Raw genomic sequence first — 18360 nt, 5'->3', positions numbered from 1 at the left:
ATCTAATGAACAAAATGAACTAACAAGCAAAATAGACACAAACAGAGCAGGCTGACAGCTGTTGGAGAGGAGGGGTATTGGAGGACTGGGTGGGGCGTGGTAGAGGGATTGAGGAAAAAAAGAGAAAAAAACTCATGGACAAGAACAACACTGTGTGAATTGCCAGGGAGAGGGAAGGTGGAGGAGAGTATAGGGGGATAAATGGTGATAGAAGGATACTTGACTTGGGGTGAATACAATACAGTGTACAGATGAGTTGTGGAACTGTGTATCTGAAACCTATATAATTTTGTTAACTGGGTCATCTTAAGAAATTCAATAAAGGGGGAGGGGGAGAATTAGTGGATACAGAGCTTGGTACACATGAAGCCCCAATGAATGTTTTTGTATTTATTTTTTATGGCATTTGCAAACATTCAGTAAAGTGTGCGACATGTTATATCCATTCCAGAATATACAAAGTGAATTACCCTCTGCTGCCTTGCATAGGAGAATCCAAGCCGACCTGCCATTTGTCAGATTTTACTTTCTTCTGGAAACACAGGAGCCTGCCAATTTTTCATAAAAAAAAAAAAAAAATTTCTATTGAGGATATACTTTAAAAATATTTCTCTTGAGCCATTTTGAACACAGGGAAAATTCTAAGTTATGAGACATTTTCTTCTTTCCCCTCTAAGGTTAAGATCTGTTGCTATCCATTGTTTAGGTGTTTTTGAGAACCATGGGTATTTTTTGATGTTGAGCTCTACTTTATAACTTGCTACTGTACTGATTAATAAAACTTTTATTGAGGAATTAAAATTTTTTTTTGGCACTGCACCAAGCACTTGCTTTCATTAATCCTCATGACAACTCATCTGTGAAGTAGGGTTATCAGCCTACTTTCAACTGAGAAAACTGAGCCATATGGAGGTTACTTTTTAATAAATTTTGGAGCTAGAATTTTGATTATGAGTAACTGATTACAGATCTCACTTTGGCCACATTGCTAATACCCTCCTACTGTTCAATTCATATTTGAATGCCAAATGAAGACAGAATAGCAGATTGTGGAAGTTGGCAAGATTTTGTTTTAAAGGGGCTAATACTGTGATTTTGGAAATGGGGCGGGGGGGGGGGGGGAGAAAAAATAGGGATTTAGTCAATTTATTTTTCCAAATGGTTTTTCTAAAATGTCTTCCTCTTCTCTTTTTCCAGGTAGCAGATATGTACCTAGCATTAGAGTACACAGCACATGCCATTAGTGGTCCCACGGTACAAGGTGGCCTCCCTGTTTTTCACTGGAAGCAGTTCAACAAAACTCTCCATGAGGGCATGCCAGAGGCCTACAACTTTGATTTTATTACCATGAGGCCAATTTTGAAACCTGACATAAAATGAAGGGCAATGAGAAAATAGAAGGCTGCAAATAAGATACCAAAGGCACTATTTTAGCTATGTTTTTCCATTCAAAATTAGTCTTAATAAAACGTATTAAATTTAGTCTGTTACTGTCATTCCCCACTGTTGACTATGTAGTTAACAAGCATTCACTGCAGAAGAAACATTACATATGATTAACAATACTAGACTTTAGCATACAAATTTGCATACAAGAGGATATGGCAGCCCTAGCTGGTTTGGTTCTGTGGATAGAGCTTCGGCCTATGGACTGAAGGGTCCTGGGTTTGATTCCGGTCCAGGGCACATGCCCGGGTTGTGGGCTCGATCCCCAGTAGGGAGTGTACAGGAGGCAGCCAATCAATGATTCTCTCTCATCATCGATGTTTAGAGAGAGAGGGGGGTGGGGGGGAGGGAGGGTATGGCAGAAACTGTTCCCTTGCTCATCAAAATCCATATTCTTTTATGCCTGGCCACACAGACCACATATCCCAGGTTCCCTTAGGTAGTTGTGCCACATGACAAGTTCTTGTCAATGGAATCTGAGATGAGTGCCTATTTCAGGCCTGGCCCCTAAGAACCTGTACTCCTCCATGCTCTTTCCCCTTCCTTCCCCTGGCTGGATATACTTAATGACAAAGCCCGAAGGAAAGGTGGAGCTGTTTCCAATGGAACCTCGAACAGAAGTTCAGTGAGTGCTATTTCTGGCATTAACAGGTATCAGTCGAGTCTTTTTGTAGTGCAGGCTAGGCATACAAAATAGCAAACCTTAATGTTGTCTCCCATTACTGAAAAGCAGCGTATCTAATCTGAGAGCAACTCTGTGTAATAGTTTTTCTTTCAAAGTTTGAGAACTGTGTGTACTTTTAGTGTTGGGGTATTGTCAAATAGGCTAAATAAACCATATTGTATAGCCTAATGAGTGATCCTTAACCAAGTGAGAGACTTTCGAAAGAAACAAACACAAGGGGCAAGAATAATCAGAATGAATCAAGAGTACTCAGAATGTTAAAAACCCATAGTTTATTTCAAAGTATAAATTTCAGGCTTGCTGGACAAAACCCACTACAGTTAACACTTAAACAGGTACCAGTCTACTGTACATTTAGAAAAAAGAAAAAAACACAAAAACCTTTAAAACCTAATAAAAATAGGACAACTTGCTATAGCCCATTTTATATTAGACATTAGGAAGATCTTAACATTGTCTTATTATTTACACTTTCAACTGCAATAAAGAAAAACCAGAATGCAAGTTTCCTACAAAGAATTTGTTTTTATCTGATGAAATACTAAAGCCAAGATTTCCAAAAGGTGTTTGATTGCCCAGTTACCTTATCTACAAACAAAATTAAAAAAAAAAAAAAGACAGCATTTAAATATAAATGCTTGGTATTTAGCTGACTCTACAAATTAAAAAACTTAATTAGCATGATAAAACTATTTGTATGGTCCTATTCCTCCCCATTGGCTGGCTCAAGAGAAAAAGATTTTAGGAATTACGTAAGTCTACCACACTAACAAAACACCTCATAAGAATTGTTCTAATCTTTTCCTTTGTCCCAAAATGTAAAAAAAGAGGGTGGGAGGTGGGGGAGGACGGGACACATAATTAGCCCAGTAAAGAAGGCAGAATCATACATTGGTTTTAGATAAAGTTATTTGCAATAATCTAATACTGAGACATGATTTTTCTGGAAATTAGAATAAAACAGGCCAATGACAACAACTGGACAATAATAAAATAAAGAATGAATCATAAGATACTGAAATAACCCAAGGTCTCTGCAGTACTCTAACAGTGCTAAGATCATATGTATAAAAGCAAGAGGACGATACCACAGGCATTATTTTGTTGATCTTGTATAGTACTGGGAAATTCGTGGAACAAGATAAATGCATGTCATGCAATATTAACACTCACCTTGTTGCATAAATAATTTAGAAAATATAAACAAAAGAAAACAAAAACTTAGCTAACACTTATGCAATACAGTAAGAGAATTCTGTATGGTGCAGAAATGTACCCCTAAGATTCTAAGCTCCTTGCTCTAGGACTTGTTTTTCAAATAAACCTTGCATTTATCTGACAATGGGGGTGGGGAGAGTGGGGAACATCTCGCTGTGAGGCAAATGGTACCCCAATAAATACCTTTCAAGGAAGAAAGCTCTCTTCACTCTTCTCATTGACTTCTACTGTGTTAAACAGTACACAGTATTCTGCATATTTTTAAAAATGAGTCCAGAGAAAGAGGGGTATAGTTACCTCATCAAGTTAACTAACTGTTAATAACAGATGTTATCTTTATATGAAATTTATAAATTTACTGGCAATAACAACTTTGGAAAGAGGCTTACTCACACTTAAAATAGGGCAAAAATTAACACAGTACAAAGTGAAGAGCAACAAACACCACTGTTACCTTTAAATGCCACATAACCACCCTACATTTTGGGTTGAAATTTCAGAAATTTCCAGGATTTCCAATAAAGTGACATTTAACACAAGTATTGTCAAGCTAAAAAGTTTAGTAAACTTGCATTCCCAAAATGGGATAAACAAGCTTATTTGTAATACTTTGTGAAAAGGTACAACAAAATAAAAAAGGTATCATGGGGTGTGAACTGCTACAAAAAGTCTGTAATACGTAGCTATTTCTAGCTGAATCTTCCATTCTCTCTCCCGAATAAAAAGTGTCCATCAACATTAAAACCTGTCTCAAAAGACTAGAGTTCTAGCTGCTGTTGCCTACAAATCCCATGGCAGGCTAATTTTCGGAGGCCATTTTATAATATGCTTTTTCCTCAAATAATTACAATATTTCTTTGTACCTTCCTTCCACCATCTGGAATAACAAGTTATTTTACTGTAGCAAAATATTTTTAGGGTTGCTGTTTGAAAATTTTTTGACAGAAAACACAGTATACACTAAAATAATGAAATATTTGCATTCTACTGGGCATTCTTCACAGGATTATATAGTGCTACAAAAACTTTTAAAAAGGGACTAGTGACTATAAATAGAAACATTCACCAAGGGAACCATTTCAAGGCTAGGTAGGCAAACTGTTACCATGTGACCAAAATAAAGCCAATAAAAAACAATTTTGAATATGAGCTTTCTATTCTGTAGACAGGAATGATCTTGAACACTTAATCAACGTTGCATCCACTGCAGGTAGAAACATATATACATGCAGATATCGATAGGTGTTCATATATATCTATGTCCCTTTTGAAATTTTCATTGGCATGACATTGGCAACTTCTTTACCAGCGTCATTAGTCCTAGGATGAGTAATAGCTAGCTACATGGTTGGCAAATTTGATTCATGGAAACTTTATTCTCATTGTGGCCTTATTTTCTGAAAGTGAAAGGAAGGTTTTGGAGCATTTATAGTTTGGCAACCTGTAGGCTTTCTTCAGCATCAATCAAACTTCACACTTAACATGACATACAGTGACTGGTGAAAGTCTATTTGAAGACTTTACAACTAGAATGCTTCCAGTTTCAAGCCACCAATGTGGCAAACAAAGCATTAATGGAAGGGATATCTCCCTCCTATAATCTCCCTCCTATAATTTCAGGAGGTATAATTTGAGAAGGTAGAAATATGAATTCAAATATTATAAGGGAAGATGATAAATTATTTCACAAACTCCGTGAATTCCTTTCAAAATATTCCCAACCACACTCTCATCCCCAAGTGTACCCAGGAAGTCCCGTCCTACATTATCTACACTCAACTACCTGATACCAATAGACCTCGCACTCGTACTGAAAATGCAGGACACCGAAGCTGACTTTGATTAACTTTGAAGAGGAATGGAGATGCACACTAAGTTATATCTAATTGTTACATAAACTGACCCCAAAGGATATGCTTTAAATTCTATCCAAAGCTGACATAGGATAAATTACACACAACTTGGCACCATCAAAACAAAGTTAAAAGTTAACAAAAGGAACAATACAAAAGAATAAAGAGATAATGGATCTTTCCCTTTAATATTTTAGCTCACTGTATTTTGTAAATTTGACCATTTCCTTTGAAAATATATTATGTTTTGGGTGGTAAAGTAAATTGTAATTGCTTTCATAATTTCTAACACCGTGTGAGCACAGATATTGAAATATGTTTGTAGGAAAAGTTTCTTACATAGTACGGTCTTCTCTTGATCTACTTTACATAAAGTTAATTTAAATAGTGACCAAAAATAAAAGCATTTATATTCTTGGGAGAAAAAAACAAGTGAAAATTTTGGAGTTAGATGAAGTAAAGCCACTGATGAGAATATGTATAAAAGCCTTGTTTTAACATTTACTTGAGGGAGTGTGCTATATTTTGCGTAAAGGAAAAATGAAGGGCTAAAAGCTGAAAGGAAAGAAACAACAATGGACAAATGGCCATGTTTATTTTTGCAGTTAATGTTTAAGGCACAAAATAAATGTAAAAGCAAGATTAGAAAAGGGAGGGGCCATTTAGATGTTTTCGCCTATTTAACAATCCAGAAGAGACAACAAAAAATAACAGATCCTTTCCTGTGTTCAAATTAACCTATTTTAAGCTCTTGAACCATTTTGCTTTTTATTATTTTTTCTTTGGGTTTTGTTTAGATTCTGTTTAAATCATTTAACTATGAAACCACAGATCCCTTAGAAATAGAATCATGCCAGTTACATACCTCAGATGCTTTGCTCTACTTACTTTATACTAGGAGAGGTAAATTTGAGAATGAAAATGGGAGATTTCACTGCAACAAACATATATAAATAGGAAAAAATAAAACCACACAAACACCCACACATATTATTCCCCAGCCTCAAGACTAAAGGAAGATGCACATTTACATTTCAAAACCTTGAAGCTTGAATTGTTCAGGAAAAGGTTCTTGCTTTATGAGCTAAGTTTACTTTATTCTCTGATTATAAACAAACGTAGTGTATATACACATCTGTCCAAGAAATCTCGCACAATGTAGATTTTTACAATGGGTATCATGCACAAGATTAAAACAAGACCAAAAAGTGGAACTTTTCAAAGAAGAGAAGAAGGCTCCAAGGTTTAACTGCTCTGGGAAGAAGAGATCACATCCGTTGACTGAGGATCGCAGAAAGGTCCAAAACGTCCATAAATATCCTTGGCCCGTACGGCAAAGTAGTATTTGCTGCCAGATACAAACTGGGTCAGAGTGCATGCCATTGGCAAAGGAAGTGCCTTTACCTCTCCGATCTTTTTCCATTGTGAGGGCACAGTGGCACTGGGCTCCTCATGATAAGCATAGAGATGGTAGCTGTCAACAGTGGCACAGGTTCGATCCACTTCCAGGACACTCCATGACAGTACAATGCCATTTTGACTCTGAACTCGTGCTAACTTCAAGTGCGGCTTCTGAGGCAGAGATGTGCTGGCAGCTTCTGGGGGCAGGCGCGGTGGTTGTGGGGCTTCTGGTAAGGGTGCTGGGTGCACAGGGCGTGGGGGCTCCTAACCAAGAAGAGCCATGTTGATTTATAATGACCACACAAAGGGCTGTTTTTGAGAATTAGAACGAAGACATCCTAGAGGTCACTTACTGAGAACATTTTATAAAATACAGGGAAATATCAAATATTTGGCAAGTTTTATTTGGTGAGCTGTAACCAACTGTACCCCAAACAATCATGCTGAGGTAACCCCTGCTATTCTTTCCAGACCTACAGAGATTTCCTTGGGAAATAAAAGCCCTTGCTGATGGAACATCATCTTGACAGATTGAAATAATTATCCACTTCTAACAAAATAATGTATGATTTAATTCTGCATGCTACAGCTTCTTTTTTTAGTACAATGTAACATTTTAAAATAATGTGTGTCCCTGGCCAGTGTGGCCCACTTGGTTGTCATCTTGTGCTGTGAAAGGTTGTTGGTTCGCTTCCCAGTGAGGGCACACCCAGGTTGTGCCCAGGTTGGGGTGTGTATAAGAGGTAACCAATCAATGTTTCTCATGTCATGTTTCTCTCTCGCGCTCCCTCTCCCTTCCTTTCTCTCAAAAATCAATAACATTTTTTAAAAAACTTTAAAAATAAAATATTATGTGTGTCACTCTATCACAGAAAATTTGAGTTTTTAACTCTACTTTCATTTTAAAGCTGTTTTTCCATATAAAGATTGGCATATTCTTATAAATAAGAAATAAGCACATTTAATAATGAATGTACATTATGCTCTTGATCAGGCTACATGAAATAGGTGACATTTAAATTAGACCCTGAAAGAGGGAATTTAGAAATATAGAAAAAGTCGTGTACCTTACTGCCAATATGTAAAGCATGAGCAAAGGTATGGGGATTTATGGGCAAAAACCAGTGTTAACTTTTTACTCAGACATAGGGTATGTGAAAAAGAAAAGGTAAATTTTGAAAGGTAGGTTAAAGCTAGATAATGAGAAAGGATTAATACTAAGCTTAAGAAGTCAAATTCACTTATCTAACATTGAACATTAGTATTATTATATTTGGGTTTTAAGATTACAGTGACAATTTTTCCAAAAAAGATTCATGTGAGAGCCAGGAAATAGGGATATAAGTGATTTTTTTTTTCTGGTGAAACATCATTATTCACTGGCTTTAGGAAAGTGGTATTTTTGGAGTTTTGTTAATCCTTACCGGAGGTATTTTTTCTATTGCTTTTCAGAGAGAATGGAAGGGAGGGAGGGAGAGAAATATCAATGGGAGAGAGACGCATCAATTGGTTGCCTCCCACATGCACCTTGACAGGGGGCAGGGAGTGAACCTGCAACCCAGGTACATGCCCTTGACTGGGAATTGATCCCAAGACCCTTCCATGGCCCGTCTGATGCTCTAAACATTGAGTAAACCGGCCAGGGCTGCTCACTGACCTTAAATTGGAAGTCATCAAACAAGATTTCCTTAACTGAAATTCATTTAACAAAAATTATTCTAATATACTTTTTATTAAATGGATAATTTGCATACATTAAATAGTGAATTCTGTGATAGTCTGATGCCATCTTTTTAATTCCCATGCCTTCTAAAAACTTAGTACCAGAAACATGTACATAGGATGAACTCAGAAAGGATATGCTGAATAATGTCAAGGAATATAATCTGCTGAAATTCTTATGCCTAATGGAAAAAATTCAAACATGTCTGGAAAAAGGTATAATCTCAATTTAAAAGCTGAAATAAATATAAAGTTAGAGAGGGAAAAAAAATTGAACTTAGATAAAACATTGAAAGCTGAAGAAGCAGAAATGAGTTGAGCCCTGGCCAGTGTGGCTCAGTTGGTTGGGCGTCGTCAAATCAGAGGTTTGATTCCCGGTCAGGGTACATACATGCCTAGGTTGCAGGCTCGATCCCTTGTCAGGGTGTAAGCAGGAGGCAACCGATCAATGTTTCTCTCACATCTATATGTCTCTTCCCTATCTACCTTCCTATCTCTCTAAAATCAATAAAAACATTTTAAAAAGTAGGACTTATTTGAATGCTAACCATGTGGCTTTAATTCCTATCTCAAATTGTCTTTTTTCCAAAAGAGACTTAATTGTTTTAATAAGTAACATTAAATAAACATATAGCTAACAATGTAAGAGACGATGGCTGAAGCGTAACTTGACTGGATGGAGCACAGGAATTTAAGAAGTTTAACAATAGTTTAAATGGCCTGTAATATCCCTTCTAGTTCTTAAAATTTTAGGATTCTGAATCTGCTCATGTCCCAAAACTAAGTCAACTGAGTTACTGTTATATTTTTGTTGTTGCAATGGCTTTTACTGAAGTTTTATAGATAAAATAATGTGATATCAGGAATTTGCTTCAAAATAGTTGGTGTGTACATGGTTATGGAAATAAGTGGCTGGTACCATAGATGAAAGAAGACTGGATAAGCACTAATAATTGTTGAAGATATGTGACAGGTATATAGGAATTGTTACTCTATTTTTTCTCCATACATTTGAAAATTGCTATTTAAAAATATTTTTAAAATTAATTAAAAGAATGTTCCTCCTGTGAGATGTACTTTATTATAAGACAATACATATGAATGGAACCCGGTAAAAAAACAAACAAATGACCCCCCCAACACCAACACACACACACAAACCACAACTCTGATAGGTCATCAAATTTGCAAAACTATAATAAGAGATTTTTGCTATACTTTTTATGAAAGACTAATGAATGAAAGCAATTATTTATAGACACAAACAACAGTAATGGTATATTTGCCACATACCCCAACAGGGCCAGACTAGAGGGACTGGGATTGGACAGCCTGAGTTATAAAATGGTTTTGCCTCTGACACTAGTTTAGGTAGTGACACAGAGTAACCACTTAACATCTTTGTGACACAGTATCCTTTTCTATAAGAAATCAATAATCCTCATAAAGTTTTGAGGATTAAATTAAAACAAATTAAATTGGAGTGCCTGGTATATTATAAGTGCTCCATTAATAATATTAATGTTTTCATTGTAGAACAATAAAAATAATAGCTATTAAGAGCACAGGCCCTAGAACTTGGGTTTCTACAAAGTATGACCTTGGGCTGCTTTGTCAGCTTCTCTGTGCATTAGCTGCCATATCATTAAAAAAAGAGAGCAGGAGTCCTAAAGGAGTCCTGTGTGAGAACTAAGTATATTAACAGTGCCTGGCACATAGTAAGCACTTAATAAATGCTAGCCATTATTACATGTAATAAAAAAATGAATGACCATTGTTTGGTAAGAAGTGATATGTCTCAATCTCCTCCCTCCTCATAAAGCCAATATATTTCCATTTACATGGTATACCAAACCAAATACTGTTATAATCATGTCCCAGGATAATGTGACATTATTTTGGAGACTAGGGGAAATCTTGTGATTTCCTGTTATCTCTGAATAATGAATTCCGAATACCACTGAATTATTAAAAACAATAAAGTGGCAGCAATGTAGCAGAACTGGTATAATGTTTTGTGGAAAAGAATAAAGTTAGAGTATCAAAAAATGGTTTTTAAAATATGCGTTTTAATACTCCAAAATATTTTTAATTTAACCATGAGTTAAAATGGTCTATCTCTTTCATTTCACATGCCCTGCCTGTGGACTCTTTTTATACATTATAAGCCACCACAAGCTCTATGATCCTTGACAACCATCATCCCTAGGAACATTTGTTCATAATGATAAGATCTAGTTTCTTAAATAAACTTCTGCAGGAAAAACAGAAGACCTGTCATTTCCTTTTGATATAACTAGTTTAAAGAAAAATAAGATTTGACAGCTTCATAGCTAAGAATTTTGTAGTCACAATCAACACTTACAGTGTGCACCTGTGGTGGTCGATGATGCACTGTGAGCTGAGGTCCTGGGGATCCCAGGGCTATTCCATTGTTTACAACATATGTAGTTGCTTGAGGCACTCGAACTGTGACACCTACAAAAGAAAATTAATAAATTAGAATACTATTCTAAATTTGGCAGAACACCGATTAAACACCTGAAGTCAGCAAAATGATATTTTAAATTATAAAAAGAAAAGTATTTATAACCTAGAAGTCTACATTCAGCCAAAGTATCATTCCAGCATGAGGACAAAGAAGTTCTCATATAAGCAAACAACAATTAAAAAAAATCTACTTCTCAAGTAGCCACCAGAGGATGTGTATCACAAATATAAAAGAGAAAATAAAGAGGGAAACAGTAGACACAAGGAACAAGAGTTCCTGCACAGGAGAGAAATAAATGGAATCCCTACTAAAAGGACTATGAGCAAAATCCCAGAACACTGGAACACTGGTGGCTCACATGTAGAAGGCAAACAGCCCAGAATGGAGCAGTGTGATTTTAAGGACAGAAAAAATAAAGCTATCTCCAAAAAAGTCTCTGCTGTCTCGTTTGTTTTGTTTTTAAATGTGTTTTTACTGGATTTAGAGAGAACAAGGGAGAGGGGGAGGGAGGGAGAGAGAAACATTGATCAGTTGCCTCCAGTAATCATCCGGACTGGGGACTGAACCTACAACCTGGGCATGTGCTCTGCCCAGAAATCGAACAAGTGACCTTTTTGGTGCTCAAGTCAATGCTCAGCCAATTGTGCCAAACTGGCCAGGGTATGTCTTTTTCACTACAAAAAAAATGGAAATAAGAAAAAAAAAAAAAAAACCCTACTAAGTATTCCTGCCTTCTGTTATGAAGTTCCTCTCTTTTCTCTCCATGCCCTCTGCTAATCAGCTTTGGATACTCACTTTACCCAATAGGAAACTGTTTTGACGTACATCAGAGCAACAGAAACAGAAAATTTAGAGCTACCTACTTCCCCAACCATATCCCTGCCATATATTCAGTATCTGGGCCATACTATAATTCTGCCAGGTACTCTGATATCAATTAAAAAATATATATTTTTAAAAAGAGTAATCTACTGAGCACAGAAAACAGAACCAACCAGATAGAGGAAAGAATTAGTGATATCGAAGATAGGAATCAAGAAATGATGCCGAGGAAAGAAGAGAGACCTGAGAATAAAGAAAAATGAAAAGAGCTCAATGAGACCTATCTGACTACATCAGAAAAAGCAGGCATTGCATAGGATAAAGAGTGAGGGCATGGAATGGAGAGTCTTATTAAAACAAATCATGGATGAGAACTTCCCAAATTAGATCCTCAAATCCAAGAAGCAAACAAATCACCTAGTTACCTCAATCTAAAGAGGGCCTCTTCCAAGGCACTTGGTATTGAAGCTGTCAAAAATTAATGACAAAGAAAAAATTCTCAAAGCAGCCAGGGAAAAGGAGAAAGTGACCTACAAAGGAAAACCCATCACAATTTCATCCAACTTCTCAGCAGAAACTCTACAAGACAGAAAAGAGTGGAACCAAATATTCAGTGAGAAATTACCAGCCAAAAATAACATATCCAGCAAAATTATCCTTTAAATATGAAGGAGAAATAAAGATGTTCCCAGACATACAGAAGCTGAGGAGTTTATCATTAGAAAACCTCCATTGCAGGAAATAATCAAGGGTTTTGTTCTACCTGAAACAAAGAACATAAGGTGACAATACTATGAGTAAAATCACCAAAAAACTTACAGCATAAACAATGATAATTTGTGACAACAAAAACATAAAGGGGGAGGAAGCTAAAGGTCTAAACTGGCAAAGGAAGATGAGGATCAGATGCACTCAAAAGGAACAAAACTATGGTATATATGCAACTTTATTTTTTATAAACCTAATGGTAACCACACAAAAAAAATCCTCAAACCAGAACATATAGATTAAAAAGAGAGGAAAGATGTATGGAATGTCACCAAACAAAAGCAACAGACAGAAACATAAAGGAAAAGAACCAATGGAGGCACAGAACTATCTGAAAACAAAAGATAAAACGGCTATAGGAAATCTTCATACATCAATAATTACCCCAAATGTAAATGGTCTGAATTCACCAATAAAGAGGCACAGAGTAGCAGAGTGGATAAAAAAAAAACCCAAAAAACAAAAAAAACCCAACCATATGCTGCCTTCAAGAGACACATCTAAGCTGCAAAGACTAAGAGTCAAAGTAAAAGGGTGGAAAATAATTCTCCAAGCAAATAACAACCACAGACAAGCAGGAGAAGCTATACTTATAGCTGACAAAATAGATTTAGAGACAACAATGGACACTATATAATGATAGAGGGAACACTACATCAAAAAAACATAACACTTCTTAATATATATGCAACCAATCAAGGAGTACCAAAATATATAAAACAACTACTCACAGAACTAAAGAGAAAAACAGATCAAAACACAATTATAGTTGGAAGACCTTAATACTCCATTGACAGCTCTAGACAGATCAACCCAAAGAAAATCAATAAAGAAATAACGGCCTTAAATTAAACACTACACCAAATGGAGATAATTGACATTTATAGAACCTTTCATATCAGAACATCAAATTATAAATTCTCCAGTGCAAATGGAACATTCTCAAGGATAGATCATATCTTGGGTCACAAAATTAGCATCAACAAATTCAAACTGAAATTATACCAAGCATATTCTATGACCACGATGCCTTGAAATTAGAAATCAACTGCAAAAAGGAAGTAAAGAAACCCACAAATACCTGGAGATTAAACAACACACTACTAAAAAATGACTGGGTAAAAGAAGAAATAAAAGATGAGATAAAAAGATATATAGAGACAAATAAGAATGACAATACAACATATAGACAACATATCAAAACTTCTGGGAGAAAGCAAAAGCTGTAATAAGAGGGAAGTTTATATCATTACAGGCCTATTTCAAGAAACAAAAAACTCCAAGTAAACAACCTAACATCACATCTTAAAGTACTATAAAAAGAAGAAAAGCAACCTAAAGTCAGCAGAAGAAAGGAAATAATAAAAATTACAGCAGAATTAAATGAAATTGAGAACAAAAAACTATACAAAAAAATCAATAAAACAAAGAGCTGGTTCTTTGAAAAGATTAATCAAACTGACAAACCCCTAGCTAGACTCACTAAGGAAAAAAGGGAAAGACCCATATAAACAAAATCAGAAATGAGAGAGAAGTCACCATAGACATGACAGATATACAAAGAATCATACTAGAATATTATGAAATACTATATACTACCAAATTCAATAACCTAGAAGAAATGAATAAGTGCCTAGAAATATATACTCTTCCTAGACTAAATCACAAAGAACTGGAAAATCTAACTGGACCGATGTGTAGTGAGGAAATTGAAACAACCATCAAAAACCTCCCAAAAAACAAAAGTCCAGAACCAGATGGCTTTACCAGTGAATTCTACCAAACATTCAAAACTTTAAAACCTATCCTTTCAAACTCTTCCAAAAAATTGAAGGGACAATACTTCCCAACACATTATACAAGGCCAATGTAATGCTGATACCAAAACCTGGCAAAGATAACACAAAAAAAGAAAACTAGACTAATATCTCAGATGCAAAAATCCTAAACAAAATACTACTAAATCAAATGTAACAGTACATTTAAAAAATAATATATTACCATCAAGTGGGTTTCATTCCAGGGGCAAAAGGATGGTTCAACATATGCAAATCAATCAGCATAATACACCACATTAACAAAAGAAAGGATAAAAATCATATGATCTTATCAATAGATGCAGAAAAATATTTGATAAGATACAACATCCATTATTATTAAAACACTCAATAAAAGTTATAGAAGAAAAGTACCTCAACATAACAATGGCCCATATATGACAAACCCTCAGTTAATATCATACTCAATGGTGAAAAACTAAAAGCTTTTCCTCTAAGATAAGGAACAAGACAAGGATGTCCACTCTCACCACTCTTATTCAACACTAGAGGCCCGATGCACGAATTTGTGCATGGGTGGGATCCGGCCTGCCTGCTCCAATGGGGGCCCATGGGGCCAGGCCCGCAGGGGGGTGGTGTGGGGGGGAAGGGGCGGGGGTAAGAGGAGAAGGGGCCGTGGGCGGTTGGCCAGCCCCAGCCCCAATCCGGGCCCAGTTCAGGCTGGTTGGCTGCCATAGTGCATTGTTCACAGCCACCCGTTGTTCTGGTCATCCAAATGTTCCGGTCGCTGGGCTTTTATATATATAGATAGTGCTGGAAGTCCTAGCCAGAGCAATAAAGCAAGAAAAATAAATAAAAGGCACCCAAATAGGGAAGGAAAAAGTCAAACTGTCACTTTTGCAGACAATGTGATTCTGTATATACAAAACCTTAAAGACTCCACCAAAAAAGTATTAGAAACAATAAACAAAAAAAGTCAAGTTGCAGGATATAAAATTAATGTGCAAAAATTCATTGCTTTCCTGTACACTAACAACAAAACTTCAGAAAAAGAAATGGAAAAACAAAAAACAAAAACAATTCCTTTTGCAATTGCAAACAAACCCAGCTATAAAAAGACATGTATATGGACAGATAATTTTTGACAAAGAAGCCATAGACACACATGGAATAAAGATAATCTCTTCAATAAATGCTAGGAAAACTGGAAAGCCACATGCAAATGAATGAAACTGGATTACAATTTGTCCCAATGTACAAAAATTAATTCAAAATGGATCAAAGATCTAAATATAAGACCTGAAACAATACATTACATAGAAGAAAATTATAAGGACCAAACTTACGGACCTTGATCACAGAGAACATTTTATGAACTTGATCCCAAAGACAAGGGAAGTGAAGGCAAAAATAAATGAATGGAACTATATCAAACTAAAAAGCGTCTACACAGCAAAAGAAACTGACAACAAAGCAAAGAGGCAGCCAACCAGATGGAAGATGATATTTACAAACAGTAGCTCCCAAAAAGGTTTAATTTCCAAAATATATAAAGTACTCGTAAAACTCAACAGCAAACAACCCAATCAAAAAGTGAGCAGAGGACCTGAAAACACACCTCTCCTAAGAAGACATATGAATAGCCAATAGATATATGAAAAGATGTTCAACCTCACTGGCAATTAGGGGAATGCAAGCCAAAATTACAATGAGATACCACATACCATCTTACACCTGTTAAGAGTGGCCATTATCAATAAGACAATCAATAACAAGTGTTGGAGAGGTTGTGGAAACAAGGAAACCTCATCCATTGCTGGTGGGAATATAGACTGGTACAACCACTATGGAAAGCAGTCTGGTGATTCCTCAAAAAATTAAGAATAGAGCTATCATACAACCCAGCAATCCCTCTCCTGGGTATATACCAAAAAAAACTCAAAATCATGTATTCCCAAAGATACATGTGCCCCTATGTTCATTGCAGCATTATTCATAGTGGCCAAGACATGGAAACAACCAAAGTGTCCCACTATAGAGGACTAGATAAAGATGTGGTACATAGACACAATGGAATACTACTCAGCCTTAAGAAAGGATGAAACAGCATCATTTGCAACAATATGGACAGACCTTGAGAACATTATGCTAAGTGAAATAAGTCTGTCAGAAAAAGCTAAGAACTCTATGATTTCACTTGTATGTGGGATATAAAACAGAAACTCCTGAACACAAAAAGCAGTGTGGTAATTGCCAGAGGGAAGGGGATACGGGGAGAAGGGAATCCTAATATAAGGTAATAGAACATTTGACTCTGGGTGGAGGATATACAGATCTTGTAACATAGAAACACACACCTAAAACCTATTATGTTCATGTTAACCAATGTCTCCCCAATCAATTTAATAAATATTTTTTTAAAAAAGAAGTTTCATTATTTCAGGATCTTTAAATAGCTAAATTTGTCCTTGCTATTAAATATTGGAAAATTAAAGATTTTTACTGAAACCTACATAAGTGGCAAAACCATACAGAAAAGCACAAAGTAAGGATGATCATTACCTCTGATGGAAAGGGGGAGAGATGCAATTAAGGAAGGACATAAAATAGGCTTGTAAGATTCTGATAAAGCTCTATTTCTTAGCCTGGTGGAGAGTTCAATGGTGGTTCACTTTATTAATTTTTTATTTTAAAAGCTACTCCAACTACATGCTGAAGAACTACATACAACTTGGGTCATATACAAGAAAAGAGTGTCTTACTATTTTGGGGATTGACCTGCCGAACAGCAGGAGCCTGCATAACAGTTCCTCGCAGGGGAGCCTGAGCTGTTGGTGCAGGAAGAGTTGTATAAACCACTTGGTTTGCAGGAGCTCTTGGTACAGAAAGTCTCGTGGTCACCTGAGTTGCTGGACGATGTGTTACATTCACAGTGGTTGGAGCTAATCAAAAGCAGAAAAATATAATAAGAATACAGTACAATCTATGTTAAATGAAGAGTATTAAATGTTAATTAACTTTGTATACTAACTCTAATAATAGAGATATAGAGACAACAGTCTCCTTTTGCAATCTTGATAAAGCCAACCAAAATTAATAATATTACTACAAACTTCAGAGAAAAAGAGCATCTCAACCCTGTCCACCTGTCCAATGCCCTTTCCACTTTTTTTTTTTTCCTCACCTGAGGATATTTCCTCCATTGATTTAGAAAGTGGGAGGGAGAGAGGGAGGAAAGGGGAAAAAGAGAAACATTAATGTGAGAGAGACACATTGATTGGCTGTCTCCTGCACATGCCCTAACTAGGGCCAATGATTAAACCTACAAACCAGATATGAGCACTTAACTGGGAATTGAACCTGAGACCCTTCAGTGTGTAGACGGACACTGTGAGCCACAATGGCCAGAGTGCCCTTTCCACTCTTTAGGTTGACTACTTAAAAAGCATGAAAGAAAAGGTGAAATTACTAACTTATAGGAGTTACTTAAAAGAGCAGATTTTCCCTCCTCTCTGTTAAAATGTTCTTAGCAGAGTGGAATTTTAGGCTCTCCAGACTATCTGCAAATGAGTATAATCCAAGAATAACTCTGTATTTCCACAGTTCAAGAAACTGGTTGGGTATTATAACTGACATTTTCTTTAGGTGAGCCAAACCATCTCTTTATTCAAAACAATAAAAAATCCATTAAAATACAGACTTCTTTCTCTACTGGGGCAGTCTTCCTAACCTATGGCACAAGAGCATTAATGCCTTGAGTGATGTTAATATATATTTGTCAAAACTGAATCCTAAATGTTCACGCACAGCATGAACTACAATTATGATTTTAGGAGTTAGCGTCTTGTTAATAACTCTCTGAATTAGAATCACATTTTACAAATAACCATATATTAACTTTATAATAAAAACAATTAACAAATCTTTCATATAGAAAAAAATGGGTTCTATAAATAAATTTGGAGGTAAATGCTGGGTACAACAAAGATAAAAAGGTTTCTTTACTAAAGACTTCTTAGTCTTTATATATCCTAATTTTTTGAGTTAGAAAATGAAGGCAGTCTTTAGTCCCCATTTTTGTTACCTATACTGCACCTGGGTTTACATAATGATATTTCTTTCTAAATTAGGTGACTGTCATTTTAATTTCACTAGAAACAATTCCATGTGAATTCA

The 18360-nt window shown here is 35.9% G+C and overlaps 2 protein-coding genes across 5 annotated transcripts in view; one reads left to right on the top strand and one right to left on the bottom strand.

Annotated features, from left to right (window-relative positions):
* The window catches only part of PLBD1 (phospholipase B domain containing 1), a 50013-nt gene extending 48273 nt beyond the window's left edge, over positions 1-1740 (top strand). Inside the window, exon 11 of the mRNA XM_079773588.1 lies at positions 1198-1740. Coding sequence (XP_079629714.1) covers positions 1198-1380 — 183 coding nt within the window. The 3' untranslated portion in view covers positions 1381-1740. The remainder of the gene's footprint in view (positions 1-1197) is intronic.
* ATF7IP (activating transcription factor 7 interacting protein) overlaps positions 1-18360 on the bottom strand; it is a 115225-nt gene that overhangs the window by 5674 nt on the left and 91191 nt on the right. Inside the window, exons 13-15 of one of the 4 annotated variants that reach the window (XM_079773585.1) lie at positions 16947-17126; positions 10691-10803; positions 2416-6867 (exon numbers count right to left, since the gene is read on the bottom strand). In XM_079773585.1, the coding sequence (XP_079629711.1) occupies positions 6448-6867; positions 10691-10803; positions 16947-17126 (713 nt within the window). In that variant the 3' untranslated portion in view covers positions 2416-6447. Of the gene's footprint in view, positions 1-2415; positions 6913-10690; positions 10804-16946; positions 17127-18360 lie in introns of those variants that run through there. The other 3 variants (XM_079773584.1, XM_079773587.1, XM_079773586.1) reach the window with 3 other exon arrangements.

The sequence above is a fragment of the Cnephaeus nilssonii genome, assembly GCF_951640355.1.
Source record: "Cnephaeus nilssonii genome assembly, chromosome: 6".
NCBI classification, from domain to species: Eukaryota; Metazoa; Chordata; class Mammalia; order Chiroptera; family Vespertilionidae; genus Cnephaeus; species Cnephaeus nilssonii.
This window is presented reverse-complemented; position numbering and strand designations above follow the sequence as displayed.